The sequence below is a fragment of the Hibiscus syriacus genome, unplaced genomic scaffold, assembly GCF_006381635.1.
Source record: "Hibiscus syriacus cultivar Baekdansim isolate YM2019G1 unplaced genomic scaffold, ASM638163v2 tig00110174_pilon, whole genome shotgun sequence".
Classification (NCBI taxonomy): domain Eukaryota; kingdom Viridiplantae; phylum Streptophyta; class Magnoliopsida; order Malvales; family Malvaceae; genus Hibiscus; species Hibiscus syriacus.
Genome location: NW_024062612.1, coordinates 2264706 through 2288418, shown reverse-complemented (window position 1 = coordinate 2288418; position 23713 = coordinate 2264706). Strand labels below are relative to the sequence as shown.

Genomic DNA, 23713 nt, shown 5'->3' with positions numbered 1-23713 from the left:
TATTACAACTAATTTAATCAAAAACACAAGAATTTTCCACAAAAAAAAAATTAAATTTTCGAAATAATTTTTTTTTTGATTTTCAAATTATTGTGTTTTGATTGAATTATGTTGTTGTTATGAAAACTATACATATATTGTTTCTCAAAACCATATTTTTCAAAAACAATTGAAAACACTTTGCCCATTAGGATTGATTTAGAGAACCTTGAAATATTAAGGACTCAATTGAGTTTTGGGATTGATTGATTTGCATACATGTGTTTTCTAAATTGCAGGTTATTCATTCTATTTCGATTTCCTAAACCATGTCCAATCCTAAACGTGCTAGGTCATCATCTAGTCGCTCACACCGTCAACCAAATCTACCTCAAAATCCTCAAAATCCAATTCCTAATCCTAATCCCATTGATCTTAATTTGACTATCCAAAATTCGTGCTTCAATCATCCTGGTCCTAGTCGTTTTTTGCTATTATCAATATTTCGACTCTTACAAAATCCGGGAAGAACGTATTCCTTCTCGTCAAGCTATGTTAGATATTAATTTTAAATATCTTCCTCTTTTACAAGAGTGGAAATTTGATAAACTTTTTGATCTTGAACCCATTGTCTACCATCAACTTGTTCGTATTTTCTATTCTAATGCCGTTTGTGTTAAAAACCAAACTGAAACCGAAACCATAGGAATTCGTTCCTACCTCCTAGGACAATTCTTATATATTGACTCGGCTTACATAGCCAATACATTCGGATTAGATAACGATGGTATTTCAAATGAAAAACAAATCTTAGGATCTCGTTATAAAAGAAGGGATAGTGCAAGTGTCTTAGACCTTCATGAACGTTTTCTTCATCTAATGATTTCTTGGTGGTTTCGACCATCCGGAGGTCGTTATTCTACTCTTAGAGCCTTAGATCTTTGGTGGTTACATTGTTTCGAAAACAATATTAAAATAAACCTACCTCAGATTATTTTTGCTGAAATTGTTGAAACCGTAAATCTTGTTCCTAACAAGAAACTATGTTCATATCTAGTTTACGGTTGCATTTTGAGTAATCTGTTTTCCAAAGCTGGGCTTAGAGTCGGTCTAGATGCCGTTTTTCCACTTAAGAAACAAATTAATCTTCTTTCCTTAACGAGAGCGGGATGGATAAAGGATAAAGAAACCGGTGAATGGGTTCGATCTTCTGCGAATACTCTGGGAGCTAGTTCTTCACGAACTCCCCAGAAGCTGATGACGATCCCGAGCTTGAGCAATTAATGCGAGACATCGATGAAGCCGAAGATGAGCCTGAGCAGCCCGAGGAGCAAGCACAACAAACGCATCAAATGCCTCCATATTTTCAATCCTTTATGGAGACATTCGATTTTCGATATGCTACCATGGATTCGCGCTTTACTTCTATAGAGTCTCATTTATCCACAATGGGAGCTCAACAATTAGAAATTCTTTGGGAGATGCGTGCAAACAACGAAGCAACCAACGAGCGTATTAATGAACTCACTCACGAGATGGCCGCTATGCGAGCTCGTTTTCCTCCTCCTGATCCGGATATGTGATTCTGTGCTTAGCTTTAAAACTTTGAACTAAACGATTATTGCTTCAACTTTTTGGATTGTTTGATTTTGTGACTTTCGATTTGTTTGGATGTTTGAATTTGTGGATTGATTGATTTTGAATTTGTTTGGATTTATGGATGATGTGAACTTATATATATTTGGTGTGATTTATTCATTATTGCATCATTTACATAATTTTAGCAATATGCCCAATTTTGCCATGTCACATTAATTATGAATATTGATTATGGAACTAATGGCTAACGTTTCTCTTGCTTGTGATCTTAGCAGCTTAAACTATATATAATTAATTGGCTAAATAATTTCAAAACCTTGTTTAAATTCTTTAAAATGTCTTTTTGATTTAACAAAAAGGGGGAGAAGTGTTAAATGTGTTTTAAATGATAAATGGGAGAAGTGTTAGAGTAAGGGGGAGTAATTTCAAAACTTGATTTCAAAATCTTAAAATTACTAAAATGTTTTGTTATATCAAAAAGGGGGATATTGTTGAAAACATTTTGATATTTCGATATAATAAATTAAGTTAAATGAATTTTAAGATTTTCCAAATGATTTTCTAAGTATATTCGATATAACTATTCGAATATCAAAACATTACTCCAAATCTTTCAAAAATCATTTTTAATCCTTACTCAAGTGTAAAATTAAGTTTTAATCTTAAAACAATTTCAAAATAATTTTACAAAGTATTTCGAACTATTTCAAAGCAAAAAAATCCAGATTGCTCAGAGGGAACCGATTCCCCCCAAGGGGGTACTGATTCCCCCCTGAATGGTTTGGCTCCGAGAATTCCAGTATGCTCGGAGTGAACCGATTCCCCCCAGGGGGTACCGATTCCCCCTTGTATATATAACGGTCGAAATATTTTAATTTTACACTTAGGGAACCGATTCCCCATAGGGGGTACCGATTCCCCCCACGCTCCAAGCTGTTTTATTAATTTTTTTCACACGAAAACGGCTATATGATCTTCACTAATCATCCCCAACTTTCAGAAGTGATTCAAGGTGTATTTAAACAAGTTCTGAAGCCTTTGATCAATAAGAAATCATAGAGAAACAAGAGAGAAAGCATCAAACACCAAGTTTGTGCAAATCAAGCCAATTTTCCTTTCAATATTCATTTTCCTTTCAAAGAACACCATTTGTTCTCATTTGTAATTATTTGTGAGTGTTCTTTTCTTGTTCTAGAATTGTGCAAACATCTTACCTTGTGAGGTTTTCCTTGTAAGTTTGCAAATTTGTGTATTTCTCTTTGAAAAAGAGTGTGCTCAAGAATTTGGGGTATAATTCTTGAGGGAGCTGTAAGGTTACTCTTTGTCCTCAAAAGAAAGAACAAATTAGTGAATTTGTTGGAAAATCCTTAGTGTGGATAGCTAAGGTAGTGGACGTAGACTTTGGTTGATAAAGTCGAACCACTTTAAATCGCTGTGCAATTACTTTCAATTTTCTGCAAAAGCTTCCACCAAAATTTTAATTGCCAATTCACCCCCTCTTGGCCGATTCCGTCAATCGATTAACTCAACAGTATGTCATTATACTCTCACTACGGGTTGACTAATCTAGTTGATCAAGTTGACATCCCAACTCAAACAATATGTAATGATTTCACATCATTAATAATAAAAATCTACCTCATAGTAGCATTCCATCAAGTTCAATAGAGAGATATTCATTAGCAACTAGTTATGATCTCTGGCGATGTAGCTCTACGAACAATCCATCTAGTGACATCCCTTCAAGTTCTAGGGGAAGACATTCATCTATTAACTTTTTTGACCATAATATGGAGATGCATTCGATATTGTAATATGTTCAATATTCATATCACATTATGCTTTCGATTTCAAGGGAGAGGCATTCATTTTCCAACTTCTTCGACCTTAATATAGAGATGCCTTCGATACAATAGTCATCTGCGAACTTGTTTGACCTGAACATCGGAATCACATAAGATCCCTTATAACCACCAGATGAACCTCTTCGTGAGCCAGGAGAAAATAGTGTTGAGACTGGATTATTCGTTGAACCCAAATCACCGCAATTCAACATGGATCCTGATGATGATGTAGAAGAATTTCCCATTAATATTATACAATATGAACCTCCAGCACACATGTATGAAGTTAACTATGACACAATGTACGAGCCAGAATTTCCAGATATATCTAATGTTGGGGACTACGAATTTAACTCATCAGTCAATGACGGTGAGTTATATATCGGAATGAAGTTCCCATCCAAAGTAAAAGCAATGTTTGTAATTAAGAATTACTATATTCATAATTCAGTTCACTCTAAAGTTAATCGATCCACCACCCAAAAGTATATATGCCACCGTGTCCAACGTGATAACAGATGAAACTAGATGGTTTGTTTTAAGAGGAAAATGAAGAACAACATATATGAACTAACAAGATACAATGGTCCTCATACATGTTGTTCAAGAGGGATCAACCAGGATCATCCAAACTTGAACAACAATATTATTTTCCAAGCAATCATGCCCATAGCCAAAACAAGCTCTCACATAGCTATTGTAGTGCTCATTTTTTCTATACAATCTCAATTTGGGTACACCATGTTCTACAGAAAAGCAAGTAAGGCAAAACATAATGTCATTATAAAACTACATAACGAGTGGGATTTATGTTACAACTATACAATGAGTGGGATTTATCTTACAACGAGCTACACAGTTGGTTTAAAGTAATAAAAAGACTTAATCCTGATTGAGTTCGAAACTTGTCATGCATACCAGAATGATCGAGTGCTTAAGATTGATGCCAACTCTATCGTGTTTTTTTGGACTTAGCCACAATGTATTAATACAGTGAAATACTAGAAACCCGTTGTCCAAATTGATGGTACATTCTTGTATGAAAATACAAGAAAATTTTATTATTAGCAATTGTCTAAGACAGTAATCGTAACATTCTACTTGTTGATTTTCTCCTTGATGAATGAGATACAAAGTCGAGTTTTTTCCAAAAAATTCTACGATTACATGTTATCACCAAGGAACACATTTGCATTATTTCAGACCGAGGAGTTGGGATCAAAGCAACAATGGACTCTTTGGGTCTAATATGAAAACCCCCACATGTCCAATATCGTCTATGTATCTGACATATTGTTGTAAATTATCATGAAAAATATAAGAAGAATGATGAACTCCAATTAATTATACGCATGGTTATATTATTTTTTTCAATTTCGTTTCTCAATCATTTTTATTTTATATATTTCTAGATCACACTAACTAGTACATATGACTTAGGTTACGAACTCTTGCCTCAAAGGTTTGAGTTTATGCTTCAAGAGTTGCAAGAAAAAAATGAGGATGAATACAATTATGTCAGATCCATCAACAAAGAAATGTTGACAAATATATACGATGGTGGATATCAATATTGGCATATAACAACCAACTTAGTTGAGGCTATAAATTTAACCTTAACGGGGGCGCGTCATTTACCAGTAACTACTTTTGTTAAAACGACATATTTTTGTTTGGGTAAGCTTTTTGCCAAGCTCGTTGGACAAACTCTTACTTGGATGCAAAACGACCATGTTTATTACCCAAGATTAGTAGTAGATCTACAGGAAAAAGTTACAGCATCAAATAGAATGTTGGTAACAAGTTTTTCTTGCAATCGTGAATTATTTTGTGTAACAGAAATACAACGACTTCTTCAAGGGATTGAATCTAACTCTTTCAAAGTTAATCTACAAGAAAGGCGGTGTGACTGTGGGCTTTTTCAAGCTCTGAAGTATCCATACTCCCATATCATAACAGCTTGCTCACATTCCCATTTGGACTATAAACGTTATGTGGATCTTGTAGACCAACTTTCACAAGTATTCAAGATATATGAATTTGAGTTTCCCCCATAAGTAATGAAAAAGACCTAAATGAGATTCATACTTGGCTTACAATTATACTAAATATGTTCTTATTAATGGAGCCAGGTCATCAAAAATCCACTCGAATTCATTGTGATATGGATATTCGAGATATGTCAAAAGAAAACAAAAGATGTGGGCATTGCAGAAATCTAGGCCACAATAGGAAAAATGTCAATATCTTTTTTATCATCACTTAATCGTTGACCACCACTCATGCAATTATATTTTCTAATATTTCAATTTATGTAATTTCATTTCCTTTTAATTTCAATTAATGTGATTTGAGCTTGTTTATTTTACAGGATGTCGTTTTCTTTTATATATATATATATATATTGCAATCTAATGTTTAAGATTCATTATTTTTAGTTTAAAGTTTTACAATCAATAATTTAATTTTAATCTAACTCTAAACCATTTAAACAAATAACCTTAAACCACTTTAAGACCCCTAAACCTTTATAACATAAAAACCATAACCCTAAACTATTCTAACATAAAAATCCTAACCCTAAATCACTCTAACCCAAAAAACCCTAAACGAGAAATCTTAAACTTGTTTCTGGAATTAAAAGTCGTGTGCCACGAAATGCGCCTTCAAAGGCGTGTTTTCTGCTTCCACTGTGGTGTCAACGGAGCAAAAACCCATGGAAGGCTCATTCTGCAACACATAATCTCGACAAGTATGGATGGTGCGTTTCATAAAAAGCACCTCTCCCCCTCTCCTTGTTAGAAAGGTGTTAGTTTGGTAAAATTTGAGAAAACGATACATGTTTGATATTTTTTTATTTTTTGGGTGATTTTATTCGCCATTCCATTTTTAATTTGTCACGATACTCAGAACCTAGTTACAATGGGTTTCCTTTCAACAATAAATCAGAGTAGTTTCGTTAAGTGCACTTATCAGCGCACAAGTTCAGTTCATTGTTAACCAAACAAATCCGAAACAAGTTAATCCCTGAGACCAATGCTTTTCTCCAAACATTGTGCCTAACAATAACTAAAGACTTGAATCTCATTTCCTTCGCGAGAAAAACTATTATTTTCACTATTTTCTCCTTTCACAATGTCATAAACAAAGAAACCATATTTCTTATAAACATGTAGTTTTCTATGGATTTACTCATAAAAATAAAAAGAAAAAGAAGAAGAAGAAAGGATCCTCACGGGATAAGATTGAACCCCAATTCCTTCACTTTCTCCACGTCATTTTAACACCGGTCCAAGGATGTTGTAGACAGTGAATGTAGGGGTTTGACCATGTTGGATTCAGGCACTCCATAATTCAGCAGTAGATCAATATTGGGTATGTGATCTTCATATGTCATGACCCACGGGGTGTGTTTCTTAAACGGGAAAGAAATTGAAATTGTAGACTTATGTTTAAATGTATCATTGTCTCTTAAAATATGTTCGAGTTATCTCTTAAATTACTTTTTGATATGTTTTGCTATCTAAAATAAAATCATAAAGATAATTGAATTATTAAATATATAATTTACCTTTGATATTTTTAATGGAATTGAATATTTAAACAAATACGATAATATTTTAAATTTTTAGAATAAATCATCTCAAAAAACATTTTAGAGAACAAATCGGTACAAACAAAGTACTTTAAAAAACAATAATATATTTAAGCCTTATTTATACGAAATGGATGCGAAAAAAAACATGACAAACTCGAAATCTGACGGTTAAAAGTTATATGTGCTGTTTCTTTGAGTCTCCTTGAACGGCCTACATCCCCATCTAAGGATCAGCGAGGAGAGATACTCGTTTCCTTTTCGTCCAACCTGCCGGCTTTTCTCTACAACTTCCGCTTGGCCGCGCCGACATCCTCCTTGGCACGACGCCGTTTTGCGCCGCTAACTGGAAAGACAAAAGGAAAAATGGCAAGTGGAAACTGCGCAGTTGATCTCTGTTTATTAGGATGCATTCTCGCGGGACAGCTGAACACGTGTTCAGATCTGACTGGTTAGTTTATTTTTTTCTATTTTTTCCGCGAGTAAAGATGATAACTTTCACTGATAAAAAAAATAAAAATCGGCCGTCTCATATTATAGAAGCTTGAGGGACTGAGGCGAAAGGTATGGCGTTACAGTGTCGTTTAAGCGGGGCGACAATCCAATCCCTAAAAATGGCGACGATTCCAATCTCACCTTCGTCCTCACGCTTTATCTTCCGAACAACTCCACAAACCCTAAACCTCGCTTTATTTTCCCGCCACACCCCTCCTAAAGCACCTCCCTTTTCTGTTCTCATTAGAGCCCTTTCAGCTCAGGCCGTGGCTGCTGCTCCAGCGGCTGAAATCTCTGATAATAAAGGTATTTATGTTACATTACAATTATTATTTTTAAAATGTTACTACTGTTGATATTTTCATATTTTTCTTTGTAGTTGTAAAGCCGCAATGGAAGGCGGCGATAGATTTCAAGTGGATAAGGGATAATAAGGAAGCGGTTGCTAATAATATTAAGAATAGGAATTCAAATGCAAAGTTGGAGCTTGTGCTTGAACTTTATGATAAAATGTTGAATATCCAAAAGGTTATTTCCTTTTTCGTTTTCTGCTTCACGAATATTCAAAATTAGTCCTATAAATTGAAAGGGAGGTCCTTTCTTTAAATTCAAATCGGTTAGTTAATTGGCAGTGACAGATTGCAGGAAGTTGAGCGGCTTCGAGGGGAAAGGAATAATGTTGCGAACAAGATGAAAGGCAAATTGGAACCTTCTGAGCGTCAAAAGCTCGTTGAAGAAGGTATTTACTCAAATGTTTTGCTGTTACTTGCTGTCATTTTTGTGGTCTCGTTGCCTTTTTCTTTTATGTTGATTTTCTTTTTCTTTTGTGGTTTTGTGAGTCAGGAAAGAATCTGAAGGAAGGACTAACGACTTTGGAAGAAGATCTTATCAATTTAAGAGATGAGCTTCAGCTTGAAGCGCAATGTATACCAAATATGACTCACCCGGATGTTCCAATTGGAGGGGAAGATAGTTCAAAGTTGAGGAATGTGGTATATATTGATTTGATAGGTTTCTTGTGTTTTTAGTCATTATATGTTATTTTTCTAGTGTTTGCATTGAACTTTGATGTTCAGTTAGTATTATTCTAGGTTGGAAGCCCCCTTAGCTTCGACTTCCCTGTCAAGGATCACCTTCAAATTGGAAAGGAACTGGATCTCTTTGATTTTGATGCTGCTGCTGAGGTATTCCTGTTTGGTCCAGGGAATTAAAGCATCTCTAATTTATTTGTGTTTTATTAAGGATTTTTATCGGTGATTTAAGTTACATTTGGTTCTTTAACTGTGTTCTTTAGTTGATTCATTACCTTTCAGTAATTCAGCCAATATGATCCTTGTGCAGTTTATGACTGCACTATTATCAAGTAGATAATCTTGATACTTAAATGAGTTGCCGCTTGAAATTTGTGTCTTGCATTGAAATATTAAATATAATGTGTTACTGGAGTTTCTAAACTGTACAACTTATATGGAACCTTGCTATATTAAAAAGTTTTTGTTACTTTTTATCAAATGGAATCATATATTAAATTGCATGCTTCAAGCATCTTTGACTTCCAAATGACGAAGGTACTAAGGTTTATTTATACTTCCTGTTGCATAGGTAAGTGGTTCAAAATTTTATTACCTCAAGAATGAAGCAGTGATGCTGGAAATCGCCCTTGTCAACTGGACACTGACAGAAGTCATGAAAAAGAGCTTTACACCACTAACAACACCTGAAATTGTCAGGTCATCTGTTGTTGAAAAATGTGGCTTCCAGCCTCGTGGAGAAAATACGCAGGTTTGGATTACTTTGGATGTAGTCCCTTTTCCAGAAAAATAAGTGGTGCTTTCTGTATCAAATATCAAGTGCCTATCATTTTGGCACAAATCACTATCAAAACTGATGACAAACATAATGAACCACTTTGATCATGAACTGGACAAATTGCTCGGATTCAGCTTGAATTGGGGCTACTAAACTTTTTATTGAACTTTCCAAATCTTCCCTTTCATATGTTCTAATATTAGAATACTTAATTTCTCCGAAGTAACTCTTTCAAAATTGTGAATTTCACAGCACTTTCTTGATACTTATTTCAAATGCTAAACAGGTTTATTCCATTGAGGATAGTGACCAGTGCCTAATTGGCACTGCAGAGATTCCTGTAGGGGGTATTCATATGGACTCAATTGTTTCGGAGTCCTCTTTACCATTAAAATATGTGGCATTTTCTCATTGTTTTCGTACCGAGGCTGGTGCTGCTGGTACAGCAACGAGGTGATTAGCTATCTTGTGTTCCATTTGTATTTTACCATCACTGACTATGTAGTCCCTGTATTTGACTAATGGTGAAGAAATGTTTTCCAGGGGTCTTTATAGGGTACACCAATTCAGCAAGGTGGAAATGTTTATTTTGTGCAAACAAGAAGAAAGTGATATGTACCACGATGAGCTTATTAAAATTGAAGAAGACCTCTTTTCATCTCTAGGATTGCATTATAAGTATGGATTCTCATTAGCCTTTTACTAATTCTACTGGTTTTGTTCTGCCATTAGTGACACTATTTTGCTTTCTTGGCAGAACTTTGGATATGGCCACAGGGGACCTGGGTGCTCCTGCTTATCGAAAATTTGATGTGGAGGCATGGATGCCAGGTTTAGGACGCTATGGCGAGGTATTAAAATATCCTTTTGCTTCCCTATGACAAGTTAAATTTCCATGGTGACTTCTTTCGCTTTTGAAATAATATCCCTTGAAATATGAAACAATTCTGTTTGCTGAGTATTTTGAAATATATTTGAATCTTTTTTTTTTCTTTTGGGATAGGAAATATTCTTTTAATCTTAGGTATAAGTGTAACACATTTCTGCTAACAGATATCAAGTGCATCGAATTGCACCGACTATCAAAGCCGCAGACTTGGCATTCGTTATCGTCCATCGGAATCACCCACAACTTCCAAAAAGGGCAAAACAAACCAGGCTACTCCCAAGTTTGTTCATACATTAAACGCAACAGCGTGTGCAGTTCCGAGGATGCTTGTATGTTTGCTGGAGAATTTTCAGCAAGAAGATGGGTCGGTTATTATTCCAAAGCCATTAAGGCCATTCATGGGTGGAATTGAAGCTATATATCCTAAATCTAGATGAGGAAGACAGAGTTAATGTAGGTGTAAAGAAACACAGATACATCCACAATTCAAGCAGTTAAATTTCAATGTTTCATGAGACACTGGATCTGGAAAGTTCGTGCGGAACTTGTATTTGCCATTTTCCATCGCATGGTGATAGTCTAATCACTTGGGCACACGAGGTTCTGGATTTACTGAACTTGCAATCATACGCTTAAAACCTATTAACTTTTTGCTACTTCTGGTATTACAATTTAGCAATGGGCTTTGAATCGGGTATTCGGAGGACACAACCCAACACCTAAGCTTACATTTGCTATACTTTTCCATGGCCATAAGATAAGATCAACAACTTTAAGTTCGTGATTGAGATGTTGGAATATAGTCTGCATTGTTCAGTTGGTGATTCACAAGGAAATTTGCTATCCACAATAACTAAATCCAACTACGTACATCATCTTAAGATTAAGAATGTCTGTTATATCGTAGGATACATCGCTCAAAACCATTTAATGTTCGAAACTTAATTCCTCCTTAATGCTTGAAACTATAATTTCTTCTAAGCTGCACTTGTCACTGTCTATCATTAACAAAACAAACTGAAAGCAGAAAAGCCTTAACTTATATCATGTGATGGAAGGTGTAATGTCATTGCTATATCATCTTTTGTAACAAGAACATGAATGTAAGCCTTAACATAAATTATGTTTTCATGATTTCAAAGTGAAAATGGTGTGTATATTGAAATGAGATCTTATTTTATGTGTTTTTTAGCTTTTAGTTTGGGTAATTTATTGACCTACAATATTGATTCCTTAGATTGAAGTGGAGTAGAATTGCATTGAGTGGGCAACGACTTTCAAGTAAGGCATGTCTATGCTCATACTGGTGCGATAAACTTTCCAATTTTACTATTGCATTTCAAAGAAAAAGGGCAACATGACTGAGGTTTTGGTTATATTGCAAGGCAAGGAGCCGTGTCAAGCATAAGACATAAAACATTTATGGTTGTTCTATGTTGAATATTATGTACTGTGCACGTGACCTTTTCAGCTAAGGTAAGTTGTTGAGCTTGCAGCTAAGAAGTTGTTAGATTTCTGTTATGCCTAACTGTGCAGCAGTAGAGTTATAAAAACTGTACTCTTGTGTAATCAAATACTCGACTTGAATTCAATAATTCATTTATTTCTTGTATTCTGTTAAAATCCAATATGGTATCTTTCGCTTCAAGATCTTGAGGGTTTTCGCTTTTGTTGCTTGGTTCTTGTTCGTGCTGTTTTGCAATGGAGTTTTCGGTCAACACTGGCAAGTCCTTCACAAACAAAAAGGTTAATATTGTGCTTGACGACATGAATTTCCTGCTATAGAAGTAGTACATGTTACTTAAAGTTTGCGGTCATCGTCTGGAACACATGCCGACAGGCAGGGTCTGACTATTTCTAGGCTCGGGCGAAAATAAAAAATGCCCCAATATAAAAAAATTTAAAAAATATGTAATATAAAAATTTTATTAATTCTTTTATTAAATTAAAAAATAATTATTCATTATAATATAAAAGATGTCAAAAATATATTTAAGAATATAAATACTTATAAAAATAATACATTCGATCATTTTTTGATGCAAAACCATTTATGATAGTATCAACATTAATACTTTCCAACATATTTTTCTCAATACATAACATAACATTTGAAAATGAAAGAACTATCTTATATAAAATTTGAAAATATATAAAAATTAAAAGAAAGAATTTGAAAACATGATCTACCTAGAATTTTAAGAACAATCTTCAATATGATTCAAGCACCACAATTGATGATAAACAAATGTGACTTTACGTGTGAGAGAAATATGATAAATTAAAAATGAGAATAATAATTTTCAGAAGAATCGTGAAACATGAAAGAAAAGAAACAAGCTAATTATACTTATTTTTTCCCTCTCATTAAGTTTTGAAGAAAAAAATAACGTTAATAAATTTGTTCATTGATATGAAAAATCGGGAAAGATATTTGGTGAATTGATGGTGGGAATTTAGAAGGACCAAAATTAAAGAGATTCATTTTTTTTAAATTTTGGGGAAGAAATATTGAATTAGAATTTTATAGAAGAATATATTATTAACATTAATATAAAATTCAATAATGACAATTGACACCTTAATAAATTCATGGGCCTCATTATTTTATTGGGTAAATTACGTATTTAGTGCATAAACTATTAGTTTTAGTACCTAAACTTTCAATTTGTTTTCAAAATCATTCCTAAGGTTTAGTTTTTTTATTTTATTTTATTACCCATTCAAAATTTAACATTAAGTTTTAATTTTTTTGAAATTTTAGGTACTAAAACAAACTAAATTTGATAGTTAAGGTACTAAACACATTAAGTTTTTAATGGCGAGGCACTAAAATAAAATGAAAACTAAATATTAGATATGATTTTGAAAAAATTAAAAGTTTAGGTACTAAAACATATCAAAACTAATAGTTTAGGCGCTAAATGCATAGATTACCTTATTTTGTTTTATAATTTTTTAATTTATTATCAGAAAATAAAAAATATTATACTTAAAAAAAATTAATTTGTGGGCTCTAGGCAAGAGCCACTCCTGCCCTGGCCCAGGGTTGGCCCTACTGACAGGGCAGTTGCAACCTCCGCTTGAAACCGTAGTTGATGAAAGTGTTGCTTCGATTCACAATGAGTTGTATGAAGAATATGTAACTCAGGACAATGCTCTTGCGTCTTAGCTAGTATCAACAATCAACTCTCATCTTTTGTCTCAGTTTGTTGGAGCCGAAACTGTTGCGGATGTGTGGAGTACTATGCAACAGTTCTTTGTGAATATTTCTGCAACTGTAGTCATGAACCTGCACTACAAACTATAGTCTCTTAAAAAAGCTAATGATAGCATGAGAGTTTATCTTACTCGTATAAAGGAAGTTTGCGATGCTTTAACTTCATGTGGTAGTGCAATTCCTCAAGCTGAACATGTTGTTACTATTTTGAAGGGTATGCCTAGGTAATATCAATCTTTCATGACAGTTATAATCACAATGAGATATTCTTTATCTCTTGACAGTGTTTATTGTATACTAATTGATACTGAGACCCAGTTAGCTGGCTTTGATGCTCAAGAAGAATTGTTGCCTATGAGTGCTCATCTTGCTCATGGGAATCTTAGACATAAATGGACTAGAGCTCAATCTGGATATCATGATCTACAATATTCTCGTCAAGATTCTGGTGACTGAGTCAGTGGGCAAGGTCGTGGATGCCCTCGTATTCAGTGCCATCTTTGTGGCAAGAACGAGTATCTTGTTACTAGTTACTGGTACAGGTTTGATAAGACTTATCAGCCAACACACATCTGAACATAATGAGATTGTGGAAAAGGAAACACATGCATATTATAGAATTGTCTCTTGTATTTCTTGCTCAAGCGTCGATGCCTGCTTGATTTTGGGCCTATACGGTGGTTATGGCAGTCTATCTCACTAAGAGGCTACTAACAAAGGTCCTGTAGGGTAGCTCGTCGTTTGAAAGGTTGTTTGAGAATAAGCCTAATTACAATATGTTCAAGGTCTTTGGTTGTAAGTGCTGTCCTCATTTGCGGTCATATAATAGCCATAAGTTGGATTTTATGTCTTAACCATGCACATTCCTAAGGGTTAGTCCGCAGCATAGGGTTTTTAATGTCTCAGTACTGTTGGACCTGTGTTCTTTTCCAGGCATGATGTGTTCGATGAGTGAAATTTTCTGTTTCCTGATAAGGCCAATGTTACATAGGGATTTGCATCAAAGATGCCGTGTAGGTCACTTGAGGTTGTTTGATAATGATACAATTAGGGACGAATCTATATAGGATGTGGGAGGGGCAAACCCTTCCCGAAATTTTTGGCTTAATAACATTTTAGGTCTTTATCAGTTCAAATTTAAGTAAAATTAAACTTTTGCCCCAACCAATTTTTAGATTAAATAGATAAGTCTTTATTATTTTGAAATTAAATACTTTGTCCCTCTCAATATTTGAACCGGGTTCTATTCCTACATGTAGATTGTACCCATATATCCACAATTATTCTAGTTAATGCCTGTAAAAGTGGGAGTCCTATTCTTACTTCAGCTAGTTCATCTACTGTGCGGACATGTAGTGAAATAGGTGTAGGCTGTACAACTAATCAAGGTTCAACTCGATGTGATGAGGCAATTACTAGGGTTGGTGGGGCTGATAGTACGAGCGCATTGCCTATTGAATAGTCAGTTGATCTAGTGATCAATTTTTATCTTATGTTGACTCGAAGCAAATGTGGGATGTTTCGACCTAAGGTGTACACGAGTTTCTTAGATACTCTAGTTCCTGCTACGATTGGAGAAGTTTTTCAATCTGTGAAGTGGGTAGGAGCAGTTAATGAGAAGTTTACTGTGTTACAACAAAATAACACTTGGAATCTGGTTGAACTACCTAAAGGGCGGAGTATGGTTGTCTGCAGATGGTTGTTTAAGTTAAAAAAAAGAACATGTGAATCCATTCATCTCTATAAAGCTAGGCTTGTAGCCAAAGGCTACTCCTAGGTGCCTCGACAAGATTTCATGCATACCTTCAGCTCGGTCGTGAAGTTTTCCATAATGAGTGTAATCTTAGTGTAGGTTACTCGATAGATAAGGATAATTAATTAGTATTTTAATATAACACTAACTCTTAGAAAGTTAGATAAAGATAACTACTAAGTAGTTTAGTTTAAATTAACTCTTAGAAAGTTAGATAAGGATAACTACTAAGTAGTTTAGTTTAAATTAAATACTTGTTCTCACCTGCTATATATACATATTAAACTTGTAATCTATTGTTACTTGAATATACGACAGTGAAGTTTTTCACTTTTTCTTACCTTTGTCATTTAATTTATTTCATCACCCAATTCCTTTTACTTCACTTTACATTAGCCTTATTTTCAACATGGTATCAGAGCTAGGTGACCGATCCTTCACCTAAATCTAGTCGATTTTTTTTTCTTTTTTTACCCTAAATCTAGCCGTTGATCATGAATTCCACCACTTCTTCATCGGAGGTCACTTCAGAATTCCTCATTAATTCACCCCATTCTGATGTTTCTTCAGCCTCTATCATCTGTCACCAATTGAATGGTGACAATTATATCCTTCACTCTCAAACTACTACTCGGCCAAAGAAGGGGAGACCTTGGTGTGACTCTTGTAAGAAGGTTGGCCATCTACGGGATTCCTGTTGTAAATTACATGGCAAGCCTACTGATGAGAAGTCTTCAAAACAACATCAACAATGTGATACTCAAGAAAACTGTGTTGTGAATATTGATTTACAAGGAAGTTCGTTTACTAAAAAACAAATGGAAGAGTTGCAGCAGTTTTTAGTCAGTTAAACACTCATTCTCAATCAGTACCTGCAGGTAGAATTCCTTCTGCTACTTTGGCTAATACATCCACCACTCCTACTTGGGTTGTGGATTCTGGTGCAAGTGATCATATGATAGGTGATCTTCGGCTCTTTCACACTTTTCATGTCGACTCGTGTATCTCTCATATTCGAACAGCTGATGGTTCTCTATCCGGTGTTTCCGGTCATAGGTCTATTCGAATAAATCAGGAAATTTTGTTATCTCATGTTCTTTATATTCCCAATCTCACTTGCAATCTTATCTCCATTAGCAAGTTGTCTGTCGATTTATGCTGTATCACAAAATTTAACTGATTTTTGTGAATTTCAGGATTCTAGCTCGGGGAAAGTGATTGGTAGTGCTAGGCTTTGTGGGGGTCTTTACCTACTTCTAGCAACTTTATTTTCCCACCCATCTACTTCCTACAATGTTATACAACAATTTCCTTTACTTGAACCTTCAACCGATGTTATGTTATTGCATTTTCGTTTAGGACATCTCAGTTTCTTTTATCTTGCAAAATTGTTTCCACATTTGTTTGTCAATAAGAGTCCAAAATATTTTTCTTGTCATATTTGTCCACTTGCTAAACAAACTAGGAGTGTTTATCTACCATCTCCATATAAACCGTCCAAACCATTTACCATGATCCATAGTGATATTTGGGGACCATCTCAGGTCACATCTTTACATGGGTTTCGGTGGTTTATTTCATTTATTGATGATCACACTCGTACTACCTGGACCTTTCTCATGAAAACCAAATCTGAAGCTTGTGAAATATTTAAATGGTTCCATAAGATGGTTGAAACCCAATTTCAGTGTTCAATCCAAATGTTTCATTCTTACAATGGTAGTGAGTTTTTGCCAATGTTTTGGGTTCTTTCTTTCTGGAAACCGGGATTGTTCATCTTACTTCGTATGTCAATTCTCCTCAACAAAATGAGATTGTTGAGCAAAAAAACGTACATCTTCTTGAGGTTACTCGGTCTCTACTTTTTTCCACAAATGTTCCTAACTATTTTTGGAGGGAAGCCCTTTTAACTGTCACTTATTTGATTAACCGTCTCCCTAGTAAACCGTTACAATTTAAGTGTCCGAGAGATGTTTTTCTTCAGTTTTTTCCCAATTTTAAATCGATGACTTCATTGTTACCCCTTAGAGTTTTTAGTTGTACTGTGTTCGTTCATAACAATATTCATTTCAGGTCCAAATTAGATCCTCGAGCATTTCGATGTGTGTTTCTGGGTTATTCATCGACTCAAAAGGGCTTTCGGTGTTATTATCCTAGTACAAAGAAATTCTTTATTACTATGGACGTTACTTTCCTTGAAAAAAACACATTTTTTCCTTAAAATTGCTATTCAGGGGGAGTTACATAATGAATATCAGTTTGTTGACTCACAACAATTGTCACCTGATTTGCAGCCAGCTCTTTTTGATCAACCAACACCGTCAAACCAGTTAAACCAGTCAAATAAGCCTACAAAATCGCTACAGCCAGACCAAACAACACTATCAAACCCATAAAACATATCCTTGCCAAACCATTCCACCGAAACACATTTACCTCGGCATGATCAGTATATCACTTCGCCTCAAATACCTCAATCCGAGTAGCAGATTTACAAGAGATGACAAAAGCCAATTTCTAAATCAATCCTTGAACCTAATTCTGAGTCTCCCACAGAGCATGGACACTGTCATGAGCTAGAACCGAATGAGAATCCTTTGGAGAATGAAGAAGGTAATCAGAGTTCTTCCACTGAATTAAATGCTTTAATTGATGATAATGACTTGCCGATTACTCAAAGGAAAGGAGTAAGAAAATGCAGAAATTATCCAATTGAGAGATTTGTTGCATACAAAAAGCTAATGCCTTGTTTTAAGAAGTTTACAGGAAGTGTAGATAGCATTACTATTCCAGATATGGTGGAAGAAACATTGAAAGATCCCAAGTGGAAAAAGGCAGTAGAAGAGGAATTAAAAACATTGAAAAATAAATAATACTTGGATTATAGTTGATCTTCCGAAAGATAAAAAATCAGTCGGCTACAAATGGGTATTCACGGTAAAATACAAAGTTGATGGCAGCATTGAAAGATATAAGGCGAGATTAGTGGCGAAAGGATTCACTCAATCTTTTGGAGTTGATTATCATGTAACGTTTGCTCCGGTAGCAAAACTAAACACTGTGAGAGTGTTACTGTCATTAGCAGTTAATGAGAATTGGGTGCCTCATCAGTTAGACATCAAAAACGTATTTCTAAACGGAAACTTGGAGGAGGAAGTATATATGCGAATTCCACCGGGTGTGAAGAGAAATAAAGGAAAATCATGTAGATTACTAAAGTCCTTGTATGGACTTAAGCAATCTCCAAGTGCCTGGTTTGACAGATTTACAAAGGTGATTATTCAGGATGGTTACAAGCAATGTCAGTCGGATCACACTTTATTTGTCAAAACAGCTTCAAACAACAAAAAGGCAATTTTGATTGTCTATGTGGATGATATCATTCTAACAGGTGATGATTGTATGGAGATAGAAAGATTAAAAAAGCTATTGGCGAAGGAGTTCGAAACCAAAGACTTGGGAACTTTACGATATTTTTTAGGCATGGAGGTTGCAAGGTCAAAAGAAGGAATAGTGATCAATCAAAGGAAATATATCCTTGATCTACTATCAGAAACTAGAATGAAGGGATGTAAGCCGGCAAAAACACCCATGGAAGCAAATCTTAAGCTAAGGAGAGAAGAATTGGGAAGTCATGTGAACAAAGAACAGTACCAAAGGCTAGTAGGTAAACTAATTTATTTATCACTTACTAGACCTGATATTGCGTTCCCTGTCAGTATAGTGAGTCAATATATATGAATGATCCAAGAGAAGAACATTTAGAGACAGTAAATAGAATTCTAAGATACTTGAAAATGACACCAGGACATGGGTTAATTTTTAGAAAAAGTGATGATAGAACAGTAAGAATTTTTTCGGATTCAAGCTGGGCAGGTGAATTAACATATAGAAGATCTACAACTGGTTATTGTTCATTTGTTTGGGCAAATCTGGTTACTTGGAGAAGTAAAAAGCAGGCGGTGGTGTCTCGAAGTAGTGCAGAAGCAGAATTTAGAGCAATGACACTTGGAATTTGTGAAGGAATTTGGCTTCAAAGAATGTTAACTGAGTTGGGGTTATGTGCCAAAAAATGGTTTGAACTTCAAAGTGACAGTAAATCTACAATAAGTATTGTAAAAAATCCAGTTCATCATGACCGAACGAAGCATGTGGAGATTGACAGACATTTCATCTCTGAAAAGGTAAATGGTGGAACGGTGAAACTCAATTATATTTCAACGAAGAATCAGTTAGCAGATATTCTTACCAAAGCACTTCCAAGAATTACCTTTGATGAGATTATATTCAAGTTGGGTCTTTTCAACATTTACTCCCCAACTTGAGGGGGAGTGTAGGTTATACGATAGATAAGGATAATTAATTAGTATTTTAATATAACACCAACTCTTAGAAAGTTAGATAAAGATAACTACTAAGTAGTTTAGTTTAAATTAACTCTTAGAAAGTTATATAAGGATAACTACTAAGTCGTTTAGTTTAAATTAAATACTTGTTCTCACCTACTATATATACATATTAAACTTGTAATCTATTATTACTTGAATATACGACAGTGAAGTTTTTCACTTTTTCTTACCTTTGTCATTTAATTTATTTCATCTCCCAATTCCTTTTACTTCACTTTACATTAGCCTTATTTTCAACATTTAGCCATTTCTATCACCAAAGGTTGGACCCTGAGGCAAATAGATGTTAATAACGACTTTTTGCATAGAGAGTTGATTGAAGATGAGTACATGTAACAGTCTTTAAGCTTTGAGAAGCATACTTCAGATAGAACCTTGCTCGTGTGTAAACTCTAAAAGATGATATATGGCATATATCAAGCTCCACGAAATAGGCACGATAAGATCAAAAGTATTTTGTTAGACCCAAGGTTTATAGAATCGAGAGATGATGAGTCATTGTTTATTCAAAATAGGAACGGTTGTTATCTATACATCTTGGTGTATGTGGACAATATCATACTTATTGGTCAATTGGATGATGAAATAAATAAGGTTGTAAAAACTCTCAATGATAAGTCGACGCTCAAAGAGCTTGGTTCACTTACCTATTTTTTAGTTGTCGAGGTCAAGAGAAATGGGGACAAATTGGCTTTTACCTAGAGAGAGTATATCTTGAAGCTTTTGGAAAGAAAAAATATGAGCAATGCTACTCCTACCTCAACTCCAATGGTGGTTGCGTCGAAGCTATTTGAGCAGGGTTGGTGCCTTGCTCTCTGATGTTTGAGAATACCATAGTATTGTCGATGCTATACTGTACGTTTGTCACACCAGGCCAGATGTGGTGTTTGGCATGAACAAGGTGGCATATTTTATGCATGCCCCATGCGAAGCTTATTTTTTGGTTGTTAAGCGAATCCTTTGCTATATGGCTGAGACTCTAAACTATGATTTGGTATTCTCTTCTGGTAGCTTGGATGTTACTGCGTTTGCAGATGCAAATTGGGGTGGTGATGTTGGTAATCGAAAGTTGATGTTTGGCCACAGTGTCCTTATGGGTGAGAGTCTCATGGTCTGAAGTTCAAAGAAGCAAAAAAACGGTCTCTCGTTCAACCATGGAATTTGAATAGAGAAGCGTTGCAGACGTGGCTGCTAAGGTGACGTGGGTTGAAGCACTTCTAACTGATCTGGGAATAGAGAGACAGGAAAAACTGGTCATTTGGTGCGACAACACAAGTGTTGTTACCGTGAGTGCAAATCTAATTTATCATGCTCGCTCAAAACATGTAGACTTGGATATTGACTTTGTTCGAGAGAAAATTACAGTAAATCAGTTACATGTCAGTTATGTTCCAGCTAATTTCCAGGTTGCAGATGGCCTGACTAAAACCTTTATCCAAGGTAGGATTTGAAAAGTTCAGGAAGAAGGTTCGTGTTTTCTGTTTTACCGTGTTGAAGAGGGAAGAGTAGAAGAAGTAGAGAGAATGTTGAATATTATGTACTATGAACGTGACCTTTTTAGCTAAGGAAGTTGTTGAGCTTGAAGTTAAGAAGTTGATAGCTTTCTGTTATGCCTACTTGTGCAGCAGTAAGGTTATGAAAATTGTACTCTTGTGTAATCAAATTGAATTTAATAATTCATTTACTACTTCTTGCATTCCCTTAAAATCCAATATTCTGCAATATTGAATTATGTAAGTTATCTGGGACATATATGTTGTTGGCCTTACTCTTCTGTTTCTATTGCTCATGTATGAGAAGCAAACTTATATTGGTGGTATCTGGTGTGTATTCAAATGACATATTGATAGTAAATTGCAAAAACCCTTACTTGATCCATGCAACTGTTTGTATTAGCACTCTTGATTTTAGTTATGCTCACTATTCTATTTAAGATGAAGTATATTAATCTTAACAATATTTGATTGATCCAAACCATTGTATATTCATTCTCTGTGTTGAATGATGAAGTTGTTAGTGAATGATGAAACTGTTAGATGATATGTACGGTTAGTTTTATAGTTAGGGAAGCTATTAAGAACAGTTGTTAGATGTTAGTTGTTAACTGTTGAGCAGTTATAAGGGCTATTGTAAAATCTAGTATATAAGGAGTGTTATAGTTCATTAAGTGATATACATTCTGGTTATATTCCTTGTTGTTGTAGTTACTTCCTCATATGGTATCAATCGACATAAGTTCCTGGAGTCTCGTGTTTCTTGCTGCATAACTCAGAGTGTGCTTGTTAAGCGTGAAAGGTGGTTGTTCAATAGTTTAGTATGGTGTTCTTGGTTCATTAACGAATCTCTTATTTGTTTCTTGTTCTTTTTCTACTGAATGTTGTGATTCCATGTTCACTAACAAGAAAATCAATGTGGTACTGGATGAAACAAATTTCTTGTTGTGGAAACAACAAGTTTTACTTACTGTTCTCAATCATAGACTTGAGCGCATTCTCACCGGTGTTATACAATCTCCACCGGAGATGATTGTTGATGAAGATGACAGTCTGGTTCCCAATGAAGCTTATGATGATTTTGTAGCCCAGACAGTGTGTTAGCGCCATGGTTACTGTCTACTATTAGTCCACTTCTTTTATCTCAGTTTGTAAGAGCTGAGACAGCTGCATCGATATGGGCTACGGTGTTGCAATACTTTGCAACTAGGTCTTCAACCTCGGTGATCAGTTTACACTGTAAACTTCAGTCTCTCAAGAAAGGAGAAGACAATATGCGGGTTTACATTGCTAAAGTCAAAGAAATTTATGATGCTTTGGCTTCATGTGGCAACCTGATTCCTTTTGTAGGGTATATTGCCAGCATTTTGAAAAGGTTACCGTGTGAATATTAGCCATTTATGGCTGTTATTATATCGAGCGGAGACATGTTACCCTTAGATAAGGTTTGTACCATGTTGATAGATTGAGAGACACAAATCGCTGGTTTGCAGCTCAATAAGAAACGGTGATGGTTGCGGCTCATGTTGCTCTTGGGGCTGGTTCAGGCGATTACTCTAAACGGTCTTATTCAAGATATGATAGAGATCATATGACTACTGCTTGGTCAGGTGGTCGAGAACGAGGTAGACCGCATGTTCAATGCCAACTTTGTGGTAAAATTGGGCACTTAGTTGATCGGTGTTGGAACCGTTATGATGAATCTTTTCAGATTGTTAGTAACAATCAATCGAAATATGATGAAGAACCTCCTCATGCTTACATTGTCGTGTATGATAAGTGCGCATATATATATGCATCAATAGCTAAGCAGGATCAGTGGGTCATTGACTCTGGAGCCACCCACCATGTTATCCCAGATGCATATATTGTAACTCGCAAAACTGGTTGCAGTGGTCCAGGTAAGCTAGTTGTGGGTGATAGTGCTTTATTACCTGTCAATTTGGTTGGCAGTACAGTCATGAAGTCTGCTTCTAGAGTACTGTAAATTAATGATTTACTTCATGTACCTGGTATAACATACAATTTATTATCTGTGTCCAAGTTTGCTAGGGACAACAATATGGTGTTTGAGTTCTATGCACAAGGTTGTTGTGTTCGTGATGCATTTAATGGAGAGGTGCTTCTTCGAGGTAGAATGCAAGAGGGAATTTATGTGTTTCCTAGTACTACTAAGTTGAGTACTACTAAGTTGAGTACTTGTAAAAATGTCTGTGTAAATATGGCTACAACTAGTGATGTTTACAGTCTGTTGCATAGAAGGTTAGGACATGCAACATATGATACAATTGCTAGTGTATGCAAAGCTATTGATGTACAAGTTAATAAAGATGTGAATAAAATTTGTGCAGTATGATGCATTGGCAAAAGCCATAAGTTGCCCTTCTGCCATTCCAAAACTTTTTATACTGAACCCTTTCAACTTGTGTACACTGACATATGGGGACTAACTCATATAGCTTCAAATGGTTATCACTATTACTTCTCGTTTGTTGATGCTCACTCAAGACACACTTGGGTCTATTTCTTGAAAGATCGGTCGTAGGTAGTAAACACGTTTAAGGTGTTTTAGAAAATGGTTGCAACTCAGTTTGGGCTAGCTGTGAAGGTTATGCAAAGTGACTGGGG

At 35.2% G+C, this 23713-nt stretch overlaps 1 protein-coding gene across 3 annotated transcripts; it reads left to right on the top strand.

Annotated features, from left to right (window-relative positions):
- The first annotated feature begins 7483 nt into the window (after positions 1-7483).
- LOC120216903 (serine--tRNA ligase, chloroplastic/mitochondrial-like) lies at positions 7484-10751 on the top strand. 3 transcript variants are annotated; one of them, XM_039214183.1, is made up of 10 exons: positions 7484-7818; positions 7892-8040; positions 8158-8251; positions 8356-8504; positions 8604-8696; positions 9115-9294; positions 9608-9774; positions 9865-9999; positions 10079-10172; positions 10375-10751. In XM_039214183.1, exons 1-10 carry the CDS (start codon positions 7584-7586, stop codon positions 10645-10647), a joined length of 1569 nt encoding a protein of 522 aa, XP_039070114.1. In that variant the 5' UTR covers positions 7484-7583; the 3' UTR covers positions 10648-10751. The 3 variants fall into 3 exon arrangements, with proteins under 3 accessions (XP_039070114.1, XP_039070115.1, XP_039070116.1); XM_039214184.1 differs by lacking the exon at positions 7484-7818 and having other exon boundaries at positions 7899-8040; positions 8151-8251; XM_039214185.1 differs by lacking the exon at positions 7484-7818 and having other exon boundaries at positions 7900-8040; positions 8145-8251.
- Positions 10752-23713: the final 12962 nt, after the last annotated feature.

Bases quoted from the DNA above. Each gene is read 5' to 3' on its own strand.
- LOC120216903 (XM_039214183.1), top strand. From the start codon at position 7,584: ATGGCGTTACAGTGTCGTTTAAGCGGGGCGACAATCCAATCCCTAAAA. The intron at 9,775-9,864 runs GTGATTAGCTAT...AATGTTTTCCAG, and splicing joins GCTGCTGGTACAGCAACGAG to GGGTCTTTATAGGGTACACC. The intron at 10,173-10,374 runs GTATTAAAATAT...TTCTGCTAACAG, and splicing joins GTTTAGGACGCTATGGCGAG to ATATCAAGTGCATCGAATTG.